Below are 17,873 nucleotides of genomic sequence, written 5' to 3'. Positions count from 1 at the left end.
GAATCCAATTGCGGGGGGGGGGGGCAGCATTTCAAGGGAGGGTGAGCCCCCATGGGAATAGGATGCTGAAGTAGATGGGCCATTGGCCTGATCCAGCAGGCTCTCATGCTCTTATGTGTGCCATGGCTTTCTAGATTGTGAACCTGAGGACAGGAACCATCTTAACACTGTTTTTTGTAAGCCACTCAAACAGCCTTTTTTGGTTAAAGTATGGAGTATAAATGCTGCAAATACAATACAATACAATACAAATGTGTTGTTCAACTCTAGCATAGGGAAGGGCTCCATGACAGAGGGTAGGCCTTCTTTTAAATACAACCCCTCAGCATTTTCACATAAAAAAATGCAAAGTCCGCCAAAGTAGTTTAAGGCTCCCTTCCTCCCAGCCTTCTTTTTCCTCATCACTGATGTACAAATAAACAACCTGATGCAGAACGGGTTACAAAACCAGTCATTGTTATTCAGAGGCATACCACTCTGAGAGAAAAAAGAAAGGGAGGGGGGAGCCACATGAAATCAAAACCAAATCCCTGGCATTAACCACGACATTAAAACAAACCCTTTGCTTGTTGATTTGAGGCATTCCCCTCTGATCCATCTTTATTAAGTTTGCCATGTTTGTGCACAAATTTCCATGGGCACCTGTGTTCCTGCCAGCTCTAAGATGAATGCAGGGTGGAATTCAATCTCTCATTGTGACCCTTTGAAATGCCAACCTCATGGTGGGAGAAATAATAAACTTCTCAATTTTGACTGGCAGCACACACAACCTTTTGCAAAATGTCCTTTAAATCTATTCTAAAGTGTGGGCTGTTAAGATCAATCAAGCAAAGCAACAGCAGCAACAAAAGCATGGGGGGGGTGCACAACAGAGCTACAGTATATTATCTTTAAAAAGCAGAATGGGATATATGTTTGTGACAGTGCCGACAATGGGCTTGAAGTTTAAGAGAATTAAAATGTATACCCCTGAGAGGAATGAATGAATATTTATTTATTTAGGAGAGGAAGAAATTATTAAATGAGAGGGACAAATAACTATGCAAAGGGTAAGAACAGCTAAGCCTGGCATTAAATGTTTCGCTGCAAATCAGCGCCCCACTTTGCCTGCTGGCTTTGTGCAGCTTAATACCAAGAGGAGAAGTTAGTTCTGGCCTTCTCTGCCACTCCCCATTCAAGCCAGCTCTTCGAAGGCATTTCTGAGGATTAGGGATCAGAATTAATTGCTTTTAATACCTTTCCCAAGGAGGAAGGTAAATACCCGCTGTAATCTCCTCAGTCAACAGCCAGACCAAACTGAATATTTTCGCCTCTCTCCTGTGCACCTTTGTTCTCTGCATTCCGCCCCCCCCCCCCCGTCAGACAAATATTTGTTTTTGTGTGTGTTTTTTTCAATCACAGGTAGCACACTTGTCTGGGGAACAATACTACAATAGCTCCTCCCCCACTCACTCTGTGTTCTGGTAAACCTCAACAGAGATGTTGAGTCCTTCCAGCTCCTCCTTAAGGATCTGCAGGTCTGAGTTGACAAAGCTGAGTTCCAGTAGCACCTGCTCCCGCACCTTGTTGCTGGTTGTCGCCCTGCCAGGAAGAAAAAGGCACACACGAACATCAGAACACCAGAAGAGCCAGCTGGATCAGGCCAGTGGCCCATAGAGTCCAGCATCCTGTTCTCACAGAGGACAACCAGATGCCCCAAAGGGAAGCAGGACCCGGACACAAGAGCACTTTCCCCTGCAGCCGGTATTCAAAAGCATTGCTGCATCCTATTGTGGAGGAAGTGCATAGCCATTGCTGATAGCCTTCACCTCCCTCAGTCAATGTGTCCAATCCTCTTTTAAAGCCATCTAGGCTGGTGACCATTGTTGCCTCCCGTGGGAGCTAGTTACATAGTTTAACTATGCGCTGCACCTTTGAGAACGCTTTTGAGGACAGCCTCTTTATTGTATAATGGGTCTCACCGGCATTCTCTACATTTCTGAGATTTCCCCCTTAAGAACAGACATGAAAAAAACTCTGGTTTCAGAACTGATATGGCCCACTGCCAAATGAAAAGAATGTGGAATGGCTTTCAAGACAATATTCGTGGCACAGATACTATTGTTATGACTGTTAAGCCGATGAAGACAAACAAAGCAATAGGCCTGCCTAACAATTCCACTGTGGTTTTGAATGGCAATGGTTTCCATTGACCCACAGCACTGTAGCCAAGGCCCACAAATACAGTTGATAGATCGCCAAGTGTTGGTGAGTGGCAGAGAGAACTTACAATTTATCCCTCACTTTTTCTTTTTTTAAAAGCTGTCGCTTAGGGTTTGCCCAAGATATTTTGCTACCTGAGGTAAAAAGGTCAAGATAGCAGCCGCCCACACAACTCTATCAGAACAGCTGTTGAACCCTGGTGACAGGACTGTATCCTTCACTGAATGTGAGGACAGCAGGCTAGAGTTTAGAGAGTACAGGGCAAGCCACACAGCACAAACAGCTTAGCCCTCCATCAGGATGAAATGGTCAGGGACCCCCAGGAAGAGCAGCTCTCTGCTGTCCCTGCCCTCCCACCTGGGGCAGCTGCTTCATTCTCTAAAGTTAGGGCCTTAGTGAAAGGTTTACTTCTTTCAAAATGGTGCCAGGCTGGGCTTTGTACAGGGACCCAGCATGGATCAGAGGAGTTGCTAGCAGCAAAGGTTGCACACACATCACACTTTAAAGCACATTTCACCACTCAAATAATTCCAGGCATTGTAGTTTGTTAAGGGTTGCTGCAAATTTAACTCTGTGAGGGGTAAGCTACAATGACCAGAATTCTTTGAGGGGGGGAATGTGCTTTGAATGTGCTTGAAAGGCATAGCATGTACACAGCCAAATCTAGGCTTAATATGCCCAGCTAAAATCTGCAAACTCCTCACCTTCTCCAGGCAGGACTAGCTCATATTTTTGCTATGGTTTCAGCTTCAAAACTCTGAACTAGCTCCCTTTTAATAAAAGGGAGTCATTTTAATAGCTACATTTTTTACAGGCTTTTGATGGACTATGACAATGCTGCTTTTGCTGCTCGTGCGTAGTCAAAGCTTTCCAAGGTTATCTGGGGAAAGGACTGTTTTGCATATTTTAAATAAATTGCATAGGTTTTTGTATGAATGTGTCAACATGATAATGTATTTCATGTATACTTATGTTATTAAAATATACTGCAAGTTCTCTAGAAATTGCTGAGTAACAAGCAACAAACAAGGCTAACAAACACCATTAGCAAACAGCAACATGCACAGCTTTCAGATGTCTGCTTGGCCCAAGTTAACTTAAGAAGGTTTGGGGAAGGAATGTCTCCCCACCTCACTTCTGTGCCACTTTGTTTGGGATAGTCCCTGTGCCTGATCCCACTTTGCTCAGCAAATGAGAGCCGCCAAACCTCCAGTCAGGTTGCATGAAGAAGGAACGGATGAGAAACTTTCCTTCCGCAAACTTTCTTAAGTTACCTTATCTTAGAATCCAAGCCATTATATTTATGAAATGAATTGTTTGAAATATTGAAATCATATTGTGTATTGAGCTATCCTAGCTGCTCCCTACAGCTGAAAAAATATTTTTATTCAATTAATTATTATGGCATCAAAAGATAGTTATGAAATTATCTATTACTGTGTTTGTTAGAAATGCTGACATTTTATCTGTTTAAGATTGCTTTTTCATTATTTCTGTTATGCAGTTTGGAGTAAACACTGAGTGAGTTGTTTTAAATGGAAAGGCAGTACATAAATAAATGTGATTTCTTTTAAACAAAATAAAACATGTGTAAAGAAAAGCAAGGGAGAGCTTTTAGAGCAAACAGATTTCCTATAGATGAAAGTCTAAAAATACTACATGGAGTCTACATGCAGGATTATTCCCAGCTACAATTTCTTCCGTGAGATGTTGGGAGTCACTGGGCAGCTGGCTGGGAATCAGAGGCTGCTCCTGTTGGATAGAACAAAGGCTGCATTCTGGGGCTGTGGGCAGAGGGGAGGAGGGAAGTCGTGGGAACATACCGGAGGAGGTTTTCAGCGCCAGCTCTCATCCTCACCGCCTTCAGTATCTGCTGGTTGAGGACTGCTCTTTGGTTCTGCAGTTTGCTCCGTCCAGTCTCCGCAAGAGGGTTGCATCCCTGGATTACAGAAGCACACATCATTTATCAAAAGTGGATGAGCAAAGAACTAAAGAATGAATGGACAACTCCCTAAGCAGATAACCCTGATCTCTACATTTTTTAAATAATAAAAAAAACATATATGTCATCCAACACAGTGTTTCCCAATCCTCTTACTAAAGAGGAAGCAAAGGGGAGTTGCATCTTTGACCCAAGCCAAGATCTCTCTACAGCCTTTGCCAATAGCTTCTGTCCTTTATAAATATTCTACAAATACTTCTGTGACTCCAAGCATGCCTCACCCAGTAACAAGTGGAGCCTGCAACAAAATGCTGCAGCGTGTGGTGCTTGTGATCAGGACGCTCCATTCTATCATCTCCCCCTCCTGGCTTTCTTTTTCCAAACCCTCCAACAGTCAGCCCTCACTGAGCTGTTTGGGGTTTGTATTCCCCCCCCCCTTAGAAGTTTCCCCCCCCACAGATTTATTTCATATCTTTGCAAACCTTGGGGTTCCTACAAGTCTGCTGATATTTCTTTCTTGGGTGATGCTAAAGAAGGCTCTGCCCCCAGTCCCTGCCAACCGCTCCCATCTTAGCAATAGAATACATTGAAAGAGGAAGGCAGTTGGTGGGCAGGTTCAAGCAATAGCAGATCATTAGTATTAATATTATTAAGATTTATATCCCACCCTTCATCCCAAAAGTTTTCAGAACAATGAGCAACAATCCATTTAAATAAAACAAAATGCTAGCAAATATAAATCTGAAATCTCTTTCCATTACTGGCTTTCCAGATGGTTGAAAACATGGCTGTGTATATGAGATCTTCATAAGGACTTTCAGTAAGGGCAGTGGCGTAGTGTGGGTTGTCAGCACCCGGGGCAAGGCAAGTAATTTGCGCCCCCTAACCCGTGGATTTGCGCCCCCCTAACCCATGGATTTGCGCCCCCTAACCCTAACCCCCAGGTGTTGCGCCCGGTGCGGCCAGCCCCCCCTGCACCCCCCACGCTACGCCACTGAGTACGGGGTGTGTTTTCCTTCAACGTTCAATTACAAAATATTGATTAGATTAAAAAGAAACATCTTGCTTGCATTCCTGGTGCAATCTCACAAAGAAAACCAGAAGGCATTCCACTTCTGCTATATTGATAAAGAAGTGTTTTCATTTTTGTGGTCAAAATCCTCTTACAGGTGGATAAGAAGTTCAAATATTATTATGACTGCAGAACAAAGTTAAAAGGGTTTGTTTAAGAGCAAACCCAGTCATGGGAACAAGGCCTCGAGACCAAGAAAAGGCTGGTATCTGATGCTTGTTTCAAGTTTTAGGGGCCTTGTTTGGAACAGTTTGAGAGGACCCATAGCAAAAGTCCTCCAGCAAGGCCCCACATATGGGCTTACAACTGTGGGTCTAACCTGGCAGCATCAGACAAACAGTTTAATTTCCCATAAAGCCTCAGAGTGACACTACATTGCAGATATTGCGAGAAAGATTGGCTGAGGATTGTCCTGTTGGAACTCCCGAAACAGGTAGAGGTTCAGCAAGAATCATTCCTGCCTTCCTTTAGATGTCTCCTAAAAATGTTATTATTCAAGGAGGCCTTTGCAATGTTGATTTCTTCTTACCAGCTAGTATTATGTTGTTACTGGTGTTTTATTATCATTTTGTATGCTTGTATTTTTTATGAAAGTGCAGTTTATAAATATTTACATAAAAATAATATTGTCTAGAGTGGATGGGCAACCCTGTCTCATGGTGAGTCTGCTTCCTTTCCACAGAGCTGGAGTTAGCTGAAATTAGTAACACTCATGATATACTATTAGCTATAGTGTTTCAGAAAAAAATGGACATTTCTTAGAGCTAGGATAACCTGGCTATCAGCATTGCACAGGATTGTTGCTTAAGTTGCAATTTCTTGGATGAGTACCTAGGATAACTCTCTCACAAGGCACCTTGTCTCCATAACTTGTTCAGCATTCAAAGTCTTAAGTCTAAATCATGTCTTTGTTTAACCCAATGACAGAATAATTGCCTAATCACCAACACATCCTGCAACAGTTTTTTCTCCAGGAAACACAGTGTTCTAAACCTCTACATGAAGTCCAATTTCAGCAAATGCTGGGGCTCTTGGAAGAAACATATATCGTAGGCGCTGAGACTAAAAGCATCACCTGATGTTCTTCATTCATTAATGGGACTAATTCATTCTGTGATGTTGATGAAGTCTGAAAAGCACACCCACCAACACTGCAAATATGAAAAGAGGAGCAAGCCAGTAACACCTCCATCTTAATTGCAAGTGATTACTGCCTAATTCCAAATTATGCATTTACTACATTTGGATGTAATGCAAAAACATAGCATGGGCAACAAAACAAGTTGTGGTTAATTTAAACCTAAAGCAGAAGCAAAAGTTTTCAAAGTCCTCTTCACAGCTGGGCTGGAGGTGGGAAAGAAGAGAAATACATGAGCTAGGGGCTCATCGTGGCTCATTCTCATCACATGAAACTATGGCTCTTTCATTCTAAATCTCAAGTCTATATTTATTTACTCTATAAGTATAACAGAATGCCCTGGACTATTCTCAAAACTAGTAAGATGTTTGGTCATTTAGTTGCCTGCCAGTTCAAACTGAGCTTCACCAGCACAGGAACCTTAAAGTTCACATGTGTATGTATGCACACATTAGACACACAGATACATCCATGCCCTTAATTCAAAGAGGTGGATCCAGACTTAGTCAGTTGAATACAACACAGAGATGTTAACTTCCACAGACCTGAAGCATGCCAAATGTCACAACTCACACTAACCGAATCTCAATAAGATGTGTCCCTAAAGGGGGGGAAACAGGAGCAGAGTTTTCCCAGGGACATGTTCGTGAAAACAGGGACTGTCCCTGACCAATAGGGGCAGTTGGAGTATGTATGCAAATTGGCCCCAAAACTTGCATAATCATCTCTAGGAAGCTTCATGTTTGCCAAACTGCCTGAACAACATGTCACCGTGAATTAATGTCTTGTTACTGATGAGCTTTGCTCTCTGCAACCAAGTACAAGGGAGAGTGGAAATGCAAAATCTGTGGGCCTGCATGAGGCGCTCCTTCCAGGGGGGAAATCTCAACCCAATCAAAATCTCAAGTTTACATGCTCAGGCCTTGCCCTGTAGGGAGAAAAGCAATACTGAATCCAAGCTCTGCTGTATGTATTTCAACATAGGTAATGGAGCGCAGCTCACTGGCAGAACACACACTTTCCTAAGTGAATCCCCAACATCTCTAGCCAAAGAAGGATCAGGGTGAGCAGGGCCAGCCCTGCCATGAACAATGTGAAGCTACATGGCTAAGGCAGCAGGCTGGGAGGCACAGCGGCTTGTGTTCCCCCATCCCTCCATTCAGCAACAAATCATCGTATGCCACTGCTGCCTACCCCAGCTCAACTGTCTGCTAGCTGCAAAGCAAAGTAGTGATGTGGGCACTCCAGGTCTTGCTTAGCACCTGTGCCAGTTTTCTGTAATAGCAGCAAACTACTAGGTAGTGCTGTGGGTTAAACCACAAAGCCTAGGACTTGCTGATCAGAAGGTTGGCAGTTCGAATCCCCATGACGGGGTGAGCTCCCGTTGCTCGGTCCCTGCTCCTGCCAACCTAGCAGTTCAAAAGCATGTCAAAGTGCAAGTAGATAAATAGGTACCACTCCGGTGGGAAGGTAAACGGCGTTTCCGTGTGCTGCTCTGGTTCGCCAGAAGCGGCTTAGTCATGCTGGCCACATGACCTGTCTGTGGACAAACGCCGGCTCCCTCGGCCTATAGAGTGAGATGAGCGCCGCAACCCCAGAGTCGGTCACGACTGGACCTAATGGTCAGGGGTCCCTTTACCTTTACTATTTAACATAATCTGAAAAAGGGGGTGGGGGAAGCAGTTTGCCACCATCACGGTGATGGCACCAGAACTTTCCTGGTGACCTTGCCTGCAATGCCTCAGAGGAAAGGGTAATCAGAGTTTAATCACTAGGTGGCACTGGGCTTAGATGCATCTGGGCGGAGTAAGGATCTCCCTGTGTCTATAGCCTAGTCTAGATGTTGCGGAACAACAACAACAACAACCATATATGACCATTTGCCAGGCTGCCTGGCACTGAGAGGCACTGGTGTTCCAACAATACCTGGAGGGCCACAGATTCCTCACCCCTGATGTAGATCCCACATTTATTGTAAGAATGGATATATACTGGAATTCTAGCAGCCCAAAATACTTAAAAGCTGCCCTTAAGATTCTTATTCTGCAAACAGGGGCAGGAGGGAAGAGTCTGGCTGTTGTGCAACTGATTTCACCTGGAGAGAGAGAGAGACATAAACCGCCAGTATTTACATATTTATTTCTCAAGTGTACAGATTGCTTCATAGCCTGGGCTCTCAGAAGTTAGCAATAAGCTGACCCTGCTTAGGCAATATCCCACTCTTAACTGCCTAATGTGATAATTGATAGTGCTGCTAGCAAATCTGGAAAAGCAAAAGATGTAACACCTTGTACTTGCACAAAACAGAAGCCAGATATACCCATCCACTTCCACACAGACTCTGCATTAAACACTGACAGTGTTGGATTTCAAAATTGGAAGCTGCAGTTGTGACATCATTAACAAAGCTCTGATTGCCAGATTATTCAGTGGAAGCGGTACAGTACTGAATGTATTCAGTGCTGCCGGTAGATGAGATATTTCAAATGATGTCATGATAAGCTGACAACTGATAAGCTGAGATGCATGTTAATGGCACAGAGAAGTTGAAACAGAGTTGAATCTGGGTGTGCCTCAATGGTTAAAGTGAGGCATTCTGCTCCACCCTGTGTTACTGTCCTACCTCCAGAGCAAACAAACACTGACACAGCAAATATTCCCAAATACAAAAAGGTTTCCTCAAACAAGGAGCTCCATTAACCCCTTTGCTTGTATCCTCTACATTCCCATGTCTGTTGAAAACTTCAGTCATTCAAGGAAACTGATGAAAGGAATTGATTCTTCATGCGACCAGAGTGATACTAGTCCACTAACCCAAAATGTGGCAATTGCCACTAGCTTGGATGGCTTTTAAAAAACAGAAGGGTCCAACAATTTTATGGGAGGCAGCAGACTGTTCATTCAACCATAGGAATGGCTACATAGCAAGGCAATGGACTCTCCCTTCCTGGGTGTCTTCAGAGATTGGACAGCCATCTCTATCTATGGTTGGTCCAGCTATAGAGCTCCTACATCAAGCATACAGTTGGGCTAACGCCCTGCGGGGCACCCTCCAACTCTACAGTTCATTCTGTGGGGCTTCTGTATGTGGGGTGGTGGTGGGCCATCTAGTCTTTCACCTCAGGCAACAAAATATCCTGGGCCCAAGAGGGCATCTTGCTGGCCATTGTTTGAAACAAGAATGTTGAATTAGATGGACCTCAGTCTGAGCCAGCAAGACAATGTATTCCTATCACCAGAATGGTGTCACTGAACATAATAGGGAACCTCTGTGTACAAGTAGAATTGGGCTGAATGGCTATTTTAAAATCAGCAGTTAATATATAACCACCTTCCGTGTGTACTCAGCACATAACAGTTACATAAATCTGATACATATTTGTGACAGCCAGAAGGTGGATCATAGCATGGAGGCCTGAGGCAAACTTGCCAACACAAGCTTTTAGCAAAGTAGCTTGACTGGGGCCTGTTAAAAGCCTTTCAATCAATCACCAGAGGCAATGCAGGAATACCTCCAGGTTCCCAGGCAGAAAGGCTGGGAAAAGCTTGGAATCTGTAAGATGGTTTGCATATGCACACTTTTATCAGGCTGTCGCTATTGACATAAAATTAGACAAGCAGAGAGCCCTTAAGCAAAGAGAGGGGGGAACCAATGGTGGATCCTATTAGATTAGGGATGGGGAACCTGTGGCTCTCAAGCTACTGTTAGACTCCAAACTCCCAGCAGCCCCAGCAGCTAGCCTAGCCAATAGCTAGGGATGCTGGGAACTGTAATCCATTTATGACTCCCTCCTTTGGCAATCTTCACAGAACTCTAGCCCAATGGTTGCCATCAATTTGATTTGAATTAATTTTATAATGAAATGATTTTAGAATGTTGTATTATTTTATTGTTGTTAGCCGCCCTGAGCCTGGCTTTGGCTGGGGAGGGCGGGATATAAATAAAAATTTATTATTATTATATCTAGAGAACCACAAGTTACCTGTTCTTGCCTTAGATAAAAAGTGTGAAAACTCCATGAGACTGTGTAAATAAAAATTGGCAGGTATGCTGACATTAGCCTTCTGCCCAGACTTCCTGTATTTACATCTTTAAAGGCATGGGTGGATGTTCAAAAAAAGATAGAGGTCCATTTAAGAGCTTCCGCTTTCTGTATAATCATTGACAAGGGCAAGGACAGAAAGTTCTCTCTCCTTTTCAAATTTTCAAAAAGCAGGCAAACAAACACATTCCTAAAATGAAGCTGGGTCATTTCTGTTTGGACTTCTGCACCACCTGCAGCAGCTCAACCTACACTAAAGTACCTGTTCCCTGGATCTCTTCAATATTTTAGACCGCTCCACACATTGTACACGTGAAGGGGTCCTGACATAGTTACAAGGGACAATGATCACACTGCTGACCTCACCTCTGAGTCACATGGCTTCCTTTGGCTCACCTCTGATGTCCACGCATTGGTCATGGATACCAGAAGGAGGAAAGCCTATGCATTCACATCTCTCTATAAGGTGTCATGGAAGCTGGTTGCTTGATTGCACAGGGTCCAGCTTCCAAGGAAGCCTATTTGGTGTAGACTTTCCCTCTGCAAGTGTCTGTCAGATGCTGGGAAGGGGTGAAGCAGGGGAAGTGGGTGCAGTTATGTCCTGCTCATGGGCTTTCCAAAAACATATGGCCGGTTGCTGTTGGAAAGAGAAACGTTGGAGTATACAGGCCTCTGGGAGGGGGGGGGGTCAATGCAACATGGCTCTTCTTGAATTCCATTGTGAGAAAGGTCACTAGGACTACTGCTTCACAGATAATAAAAAGAAAACAGTGAATGATTTGTCGCAGGCCACCCACCCTGAATATGTCACACACAATTCACTAGAAATCTTTGCTTTATAACTTGTAGAACTATGCACCTTTCTCTCTCCGTCTCTTTCTTACATGAGATTGTTTTACCAGCAGTATCTGGTTGATACTCTGCTCTATAAGAACATTGTGACTTAAAAAAAATCAGGAAAGAATTCCTTTTTCTCATGTCTTTGCTTCCTCCAGAGCTCAAAAGAGGAACACTATAGGAACACAAGTATTATTCTAACATACCTTTATAGGGGGTTTAAGTGAAATTTCTAAAAGTCTTCCCCAAGTACTTAATCAAATGCAAAGAAGCCACAGGAAAAATGAAGGTGGAATTAAATGTGATCAAAAAGTGTGTCTTAATTATTGAATCCACACTAAGAAAAGTGTTAATAAGATCACTTGCCAGCTGTTTCAACTGAGCAATGCAAATAAGAAAGTCAAACAGAATTTGAGCCAAAGCTTGTTTTCCTTTGTGGAGGTTTTCTTTTTCTTCTAAATGTGGGGAATGCACTCAACATTTCCCACCCACTGGCACATGCACTGTCCACGTGAAGATGAAGACTGGTCACAAATGTTCAAAGCCCTTATTCTCCAGAGTCAATTTCTCACTTGCCTGCATCTAAATATATAGCTGCGTACTTAGTAATAAGGAAGTCAGCAGCTCCAGCTTCTTGCTGGTGAGTGTGTTTGCACATCATAGTGGAGCTACTGTCCATGCAGCCATGTCATGCCCTGTGATTAATCATTCAGCTATCTGCTCCAACAGGCGCAGGGCTGCAGTGAATGGCACCTCTTGCCTACATTTGCCAATGCTTGAAAGTTCATGCGAGATAGATTTTAAATTTCTCCCCTGAAGAGAAATTCCCAACTATCTCATTCTCAACCATATCTACATAAGAAAAACAAAACTAGGTTACTTTTAAAAGCATGACTCTTTTTTTTGGCCATATGAGAACATGTAACTGTTGCCTTTAAGATTATCTCAACATTTATTGGGCACATATTTCTTTTTTTCTGGATAACTCTTTAAAGCTCACCTCCTCTGTTAACTTTTACCACCTTCAAAGACCCTAATAAGGACACCATCAGTTCAGTGATTAGCTCTGCATGAGCCATAGCTAAATTTTGTCCAAAGTTTCCTTCCCAATACGCAACTGACTGTAGACTTCTCCTATGCAATGACTGACACAGTTATTAATGTTCTATTGATGCAAATGTTTCTACTGACAATTTTTATATTTGATTGCTACCATTCTGAAACTTGAATATTTTTGTTATGACCATTTGGTGCAACATAAAATGACTACACATGATTTACTTTAAGAGGCAGGTGGGGAAATTTTTCCCAGATATCAGGATTGCTTCTGATGGATATGAAAAGACTCTGCCCAGTCCAAAGCAAGAACACCACCTCTGCCATTTGCATCATTTCAGTTGTCATATACATGATTCTAATGAGATATGCAAACAAATCAGCCTAGATTATTTTTTAACATGATCCTTGCTAACGATTATGCATGCAGCTGATTGGCGAAAGCAAGGCTTTGAATGAGGTTCAGCTGACTGGCAGGTATCACAACTGCCATTAAGCTTTGACAGTTGTCAGCCACGATTATCATGTCAGGTGAATGACAGGCAGATGGCCTCAAAGTTGTCTGGGTGCAAAAGATAAGGATCTGGCCCACAGATGGGATCCTGTTCCCACCCTTGCTGTAGGGCATGAAAAAAATCAGGTGAAAATTGAAAATGTTAAAATTCAAACTTTTCCAGAAAACCCACATCAAATCTCTGTGGCTGAGCAAGGATTTGAACTTGGGTCTTTGTAGTTAAATGCTCCAATTCAGCACATGGTGGCTAAAATGTTGTCCCCAGGTTCCACAACTCTCAGGAAGAAATAGAAGATAGAATATGTGAAGATGGCGGAACTCTGCCTCCCCCAATTACTAGAAAATAACATCTGCCCAGGGCTGATTTTCCTACAGGGAAAAATTTTACATTTTCCTACAGGGAAATGTCCCAGCTTCTGCCATCCTAGCAGTTTGAAAGCACACTAGTGCAAGTAGATAAATAGGTGGTAGGAAGGTAAACGGTGTTTCCGTGCGCTCTGGTTTCCATCATGGTGTCCCATTGCACCAGAAGCGGTTTAGTCATACTGGCCACATGACCTGGAAAGCTGCTCCCTCGGCCTGAAGTGAGATGAGCGCTGCACCCCATAGTCGCCTTTGAGTGGACTTAACCATCCAGGGGTCATTTACCTTTACCTACATCTTCCTAGACCGAAGTGCTTTCTGTGCAGGAATTCTGATGTTTGTACCACTATTTAAAATGGAAATTGTTCCCTATCTACACATTATTAGGTCTGATGGTATGTTACATAGAATCATTGTAAAAGGGCAGAGGGTTCAGCCACTCACATATAGCAGCACTTACATAACTTTCTGATGAGGCACCTGATGAAACCTGTTGGGAGCTCACAAAATGAGCTGCCAGAGTTTCAGAAGTGCCCTAAATTTAACCTGGGTAATCTGATATGCAGGGAGAGGTTTACAAACCTTTTAAGTACTCACCTGGGGCTAGCTGCTGTATTGTCAGGCTCTTAGCCGGCTGAAAAATGCCCTAATCTAAAATGCCTTATCGCGTTTCCTTTTGAATAGCTTTCCCTTTACAAGCCTGGGGCCAGCAGTTCCCTTTATTACCTGTTTTTAGCTGAAGTTAACTCAAGTTTCAGACCAGCTTCACAACCCATCAGAGTCAGAAGAATGTTTGAGGGGAAGGGGTGTAATCAAGTTTGCAAGCCATTTTACCAAAGCTATAGTTGTGATCCACTTTGTTTATTTATAACCCATCTTTCTTCCATGGAACTCATCCTGGCATTGACCAGACCTGACCCAGACCTGCTTAGCCTCAAGGTGGAGGCTGCATCATGGAGTTTCAAACATTCCCAGACTGGGACACAAGAAGCCACCTTTTATAGGGTCAAATAATTTGTCCACCTTTCCCAGTATCATCTCTTCTGACTGGCAGCAGTTCTTCATCCAGGGTCTTTCCCCCATACACACAACAAACCTGACCAGTTTAACGGGAGACACCAGGGATCAAACCTGTGTGCCTCTGTATGCAAAGTTAGTGCTCTACCACTGACCTACAGTTGCATCTCCTGGGCTCAGCTTTAAGCCCAAGCGCCCCTGCTGAAACAGCTTGTGGATCCCACTGCGTGAGGGCTAGTCTAGAAATGTAGGCTGCAATACTTAATTTTTTTAAAAAAACTGCTTGCACTAAAGAAACCTTTACTTTAGTTCCCTAAACCACCCACTTGGTTTGGTCTGCAAACTGCAGACACGCACGCTTTAGTAAAAAATTAAGCTGAGCTGGCTTCTGGAAATCCCTGCCAATTTTATTTTCCGCAAGGGGTGGTGAGGTGGTGGTGGAGATAATGCTACATTTTTTAAAGAGGCTGTGATTCCCACCTAAAAGTACAAGAGTAGCAAAGGTCAGAGGTCACTTCTGCATCAGATTCTGATAATTGCAGCAGCCTCCAAAATGGGAGGAATACACCATGCCATCCAATCTATTAAAGAGTTTGCTTACTACTTGTTTTCTTACTTAGATGTACCTAGCGCTGGAATGTACCAAATTAGTACCTAACACTGCAGCAAACTATCAAGTTGTACCTATTTGGATGGTATAATAACAGCTTCCTTGTTTTATAATAGGATTGAATAAATCCTACTCTACAATGAGTTTCTACCTTCTGAAATTTTGAGGGCAATAGATTTGTCTCTCTCTCACACAGTTTTGAAATATAAAACTATGGGCTCTCTAGGCATTAGAAAAAAATACGTTATGAAGGTGAAAGTTGCGATCCTATGTACACTTAAAAACTGGGAGTTTATTATTATTATTATTGCAATAAAATTAACAATTTATTTATTTATACCCCGCCCATCTGGCTAGGTCTTCCAGCCACTCTGGGCAGCTTCCAGCACATATAAAAACATAATAAAACATCAAACATTAAAAACTTCCCAACCAATAAAAACTGGGAGTAGGTACTATTTTCAATGTGAATAACTTCCACATAAAGACAAGCGCTAACAAAAATAGAAGGCAGGATTTGGTTGGATACAAACAAATTATTTTTTCATTTGGTAAATGTTAGCAGTTACTTGTGTATGGGCGTAGCCAGGATTTTTGTTAGGTGGGACAGACCTTTTGTTGGGGGTGGGGAAGAACGTCAGTTTGCTATGTATTTTTATTGAATTTTATTTATTTAGGGGGGCAGGGCCCTTCCCTGTCCCCCCTTGGCTATGCCTATGTACTTGTGGCTACAATCCTATATATGTTTACTTGTGAGAAAGCCTCACTGAACACTGCGGCAGTTATTTTTGAGTAAACATATGTAGGACTGTGCTCTCTTTTTCTCTCTGTATTTCCTCTGATAAGAGCTAACAGCTGTTCCCAGCATAACAGTTCCCTGCTGGGGACATCTGTCCCTGTTTAATTTTTTTATGTCCAGGCACTCATAGCTGTCAACTTTTCCCTTTTCTTACGAGGAATCCTATTCGGAATAAGGGAATCTCCCTTAAAAAAAAGGGAAATGTTGACAGCTATGAGACACTATTATGGACAAGGTAGCCCTGCTAGGGAAAACGGAAGCAACTTTAAAGATTATGCACGCTCCTTCTAGAAGGCAGCAATGTCTTCAACAATTCCAGCAACTGCTAATTGCCCTCTCACGGTCATTTCTGTTTCCATAAGATAACTACTGTTATTATCAACTTGCTCCAGGCAGATAATCAAATACATTCACCCAATACAATGAAATAACTACTGTAATCAAATCCTCCGAGACTCCCCACCACACCTGCTATGCTTAGCTTTTACTAAGAGGAAAAAAAAAAACACCCTTCAAAAAGCCAAATCGAAATTTTGACCATACAGGCAACAGCATAACCTCCTCCCTTTCCAAATTCCTGGCGGAGCGAAGGGTTCTTCAGGGCACAAAGTATAGATCGGGGTGGCAGGCAGTTTCAGTCGCGCTGCGCCTTGCCTATGGAGCGCCGGAGGGGTGGGGTGCGCGCTGCCTGCCACCCACCCACCCACCTGTCCGCAGGTCAGGTCGCCGCGATGCTTTTGCCTCGACTTACCTTCCGAAAGTAGCAGTCTCCCCTCTGGTCCGCCGCCCGGCAGCCCGAGGGCAACAACGCGTCCGTCATCGCCAGAGCAGCAGAGTCCGGGGTAACTCCCACCTCGCCCTGCGATAAGAGACGAGAGTCGCCTTGCTCGCGGAGTCTGGCTCGCCGCTGCGCTGCGCACCGTCCAGGCGATGAATGTCTGTCTGAGAGAGCCCGGATCCCGGCTGCACTCACGATCCCCTAGCCTTCCGTCGCTCCTCCTCTACCTGGGGAAGCCCACGGGAGATCGGGGTGGGGTGAGGGAGGGAGGGACGGAGGGACCGCCTCCTCGGATCTCCTGTGTATTTGTGGAGCCAGGCGGAGTCCGCTCCTAGCAACGGCGCTATCAGGACAGCTGAGCCGGCCCTTGGGAGAGTCAACAGTCACCTCAGGGTGTGCAGGGAGCGGCAGCTTTTCTCTCCTTAACAGCAGGCAGAGGGAGGCTCCTCAGCTGTTGCGCCAAGGAGAGTTTTTACCGAAAGTGACGCAGATTCAAGCAGCCAATTTGCCATGCAAAACTTAGGGAAACGCCAGCCAGGAACCCGATTGCGCAACTCCCCAAGCGACACTATTTGTGCCCTCCTGAATTCTGAAGAACCAGGTTGCCTCCAGACTGTCAGCATTTTGCAGGAGGGAATCAAGCACGTGCTTGATATTTAGGCGGGCACAGTTAGAATGAATGGCAGTGCTCCCTCCCCCTGGCGTAAAAAATCCACTTTTTTAAAAAATAAAGTGATGTTTTACAGCTTGGAAAGTTATGAGAAAAGGCACTGAAAAGTGTAGGTGAATGAATGAGGAACAAGGAGGTGAGGTGCGGTATAAACACTCCACCGGCAAATCAGGAGGAAGGCTCCTTGTCCAATAACTCCCTGCAAACAAATCAGAACAGATGCTCAATAAAGGCCAGAGATAGACTAATAATCTGTGTGTAGGTCTTGTGCAAGCAAATGAATGCAAAATAAAAAGGTCACCTGGAGGAAAACACCCCCCCCCCATGTCTGTGTGTGCAAGAAAAAACTTTCAGAAGTGTTAGTGCTGATAAGGGTTGGCCAAGATTTGCTTGCATCTGAAGGGTATGTCCACAATGCCATCCCCAACGCCTTTGAAGATAACACTAAAAGTGATGGGACCGGCCTAGCTGTCAATGGTGGGCCATGGGCATCAGCCAGAGGGGATAAACCAGGAGAGGGCAACCAGCAGCTGCACAATAAGCCAGGAGTCAGGGCCAAAGCAAGTCAAGAACCGCACATGCACCAAAACTTACCAACCAAAGCAATCAAGGATTCCAAAGTTCAGTAAGACCAGTTTGGGCAGGTACAGTTAGTCGGGGGCTGGAGTGCCTTTTCCTGAGAAGGTGCCACTTCCAGTTCAGTGGTTTGCCAAAGTGGGCACCTGCCCACAGATCCAGCCAATTGAGGTTTTTTTTTTTTTAAGAACAAAGTATTTTATGGAGGTTTTTTATCACACAATTTGTCAATTTATTCCTACTCTCTGCTTCCTGC

General features: G+C 43.9%; 1 protein-coding gene across 1 annotated transcript in view; it reads right to left on the bottom strand.

Moving 5' to 3' along the window:
• RHPN2 (rhophilin Rho GTPase binding protein 2) overlaps positions 1–17,147 on the bottom strand; it is a 41,035-nt gene extending 23,888 nt beyond the window's left edge. The window contains exons 1-3 of the mRNA XM_081870989.1: positions 16,345–17,147; positions 4,026–4,141; positions 1,453–1,581 (exon numbers count right to left, since the gene is read on the bottom strand). Coding sequence (XP_081727115.1) covers positions 1,453–1,581; positions 4,026–4,141; positions 16,345–16,413 — 314 coding nt within the window. The 5' untranslated portion in view covers positions 16,414–17,147. The remainder of the gene's footprint in view (positions 1–1,452; positions 1,582–4,025; positions 4,142–16,344) is intronic.
• Between the last annotated feature and the right edge of the window lie 726 nt (positions 17,148–17,873).

Source organism: Podarcis erhardii, assembly GCF_964252035.2.
Source record: "Podarcis erhardii genome assembly, chromosome: 7".
Taxonomy (NCBI): Eukaryota; Metazoa; Chordata; class Lepidosauria; order Squamata; family Lacertidae; genus Podarcis; species Podarcis erhardii.
Note: the sequence above shows the minus strand (reverse complement) of the source record. Positions and strands in the feature narration are given on the sequence as shown.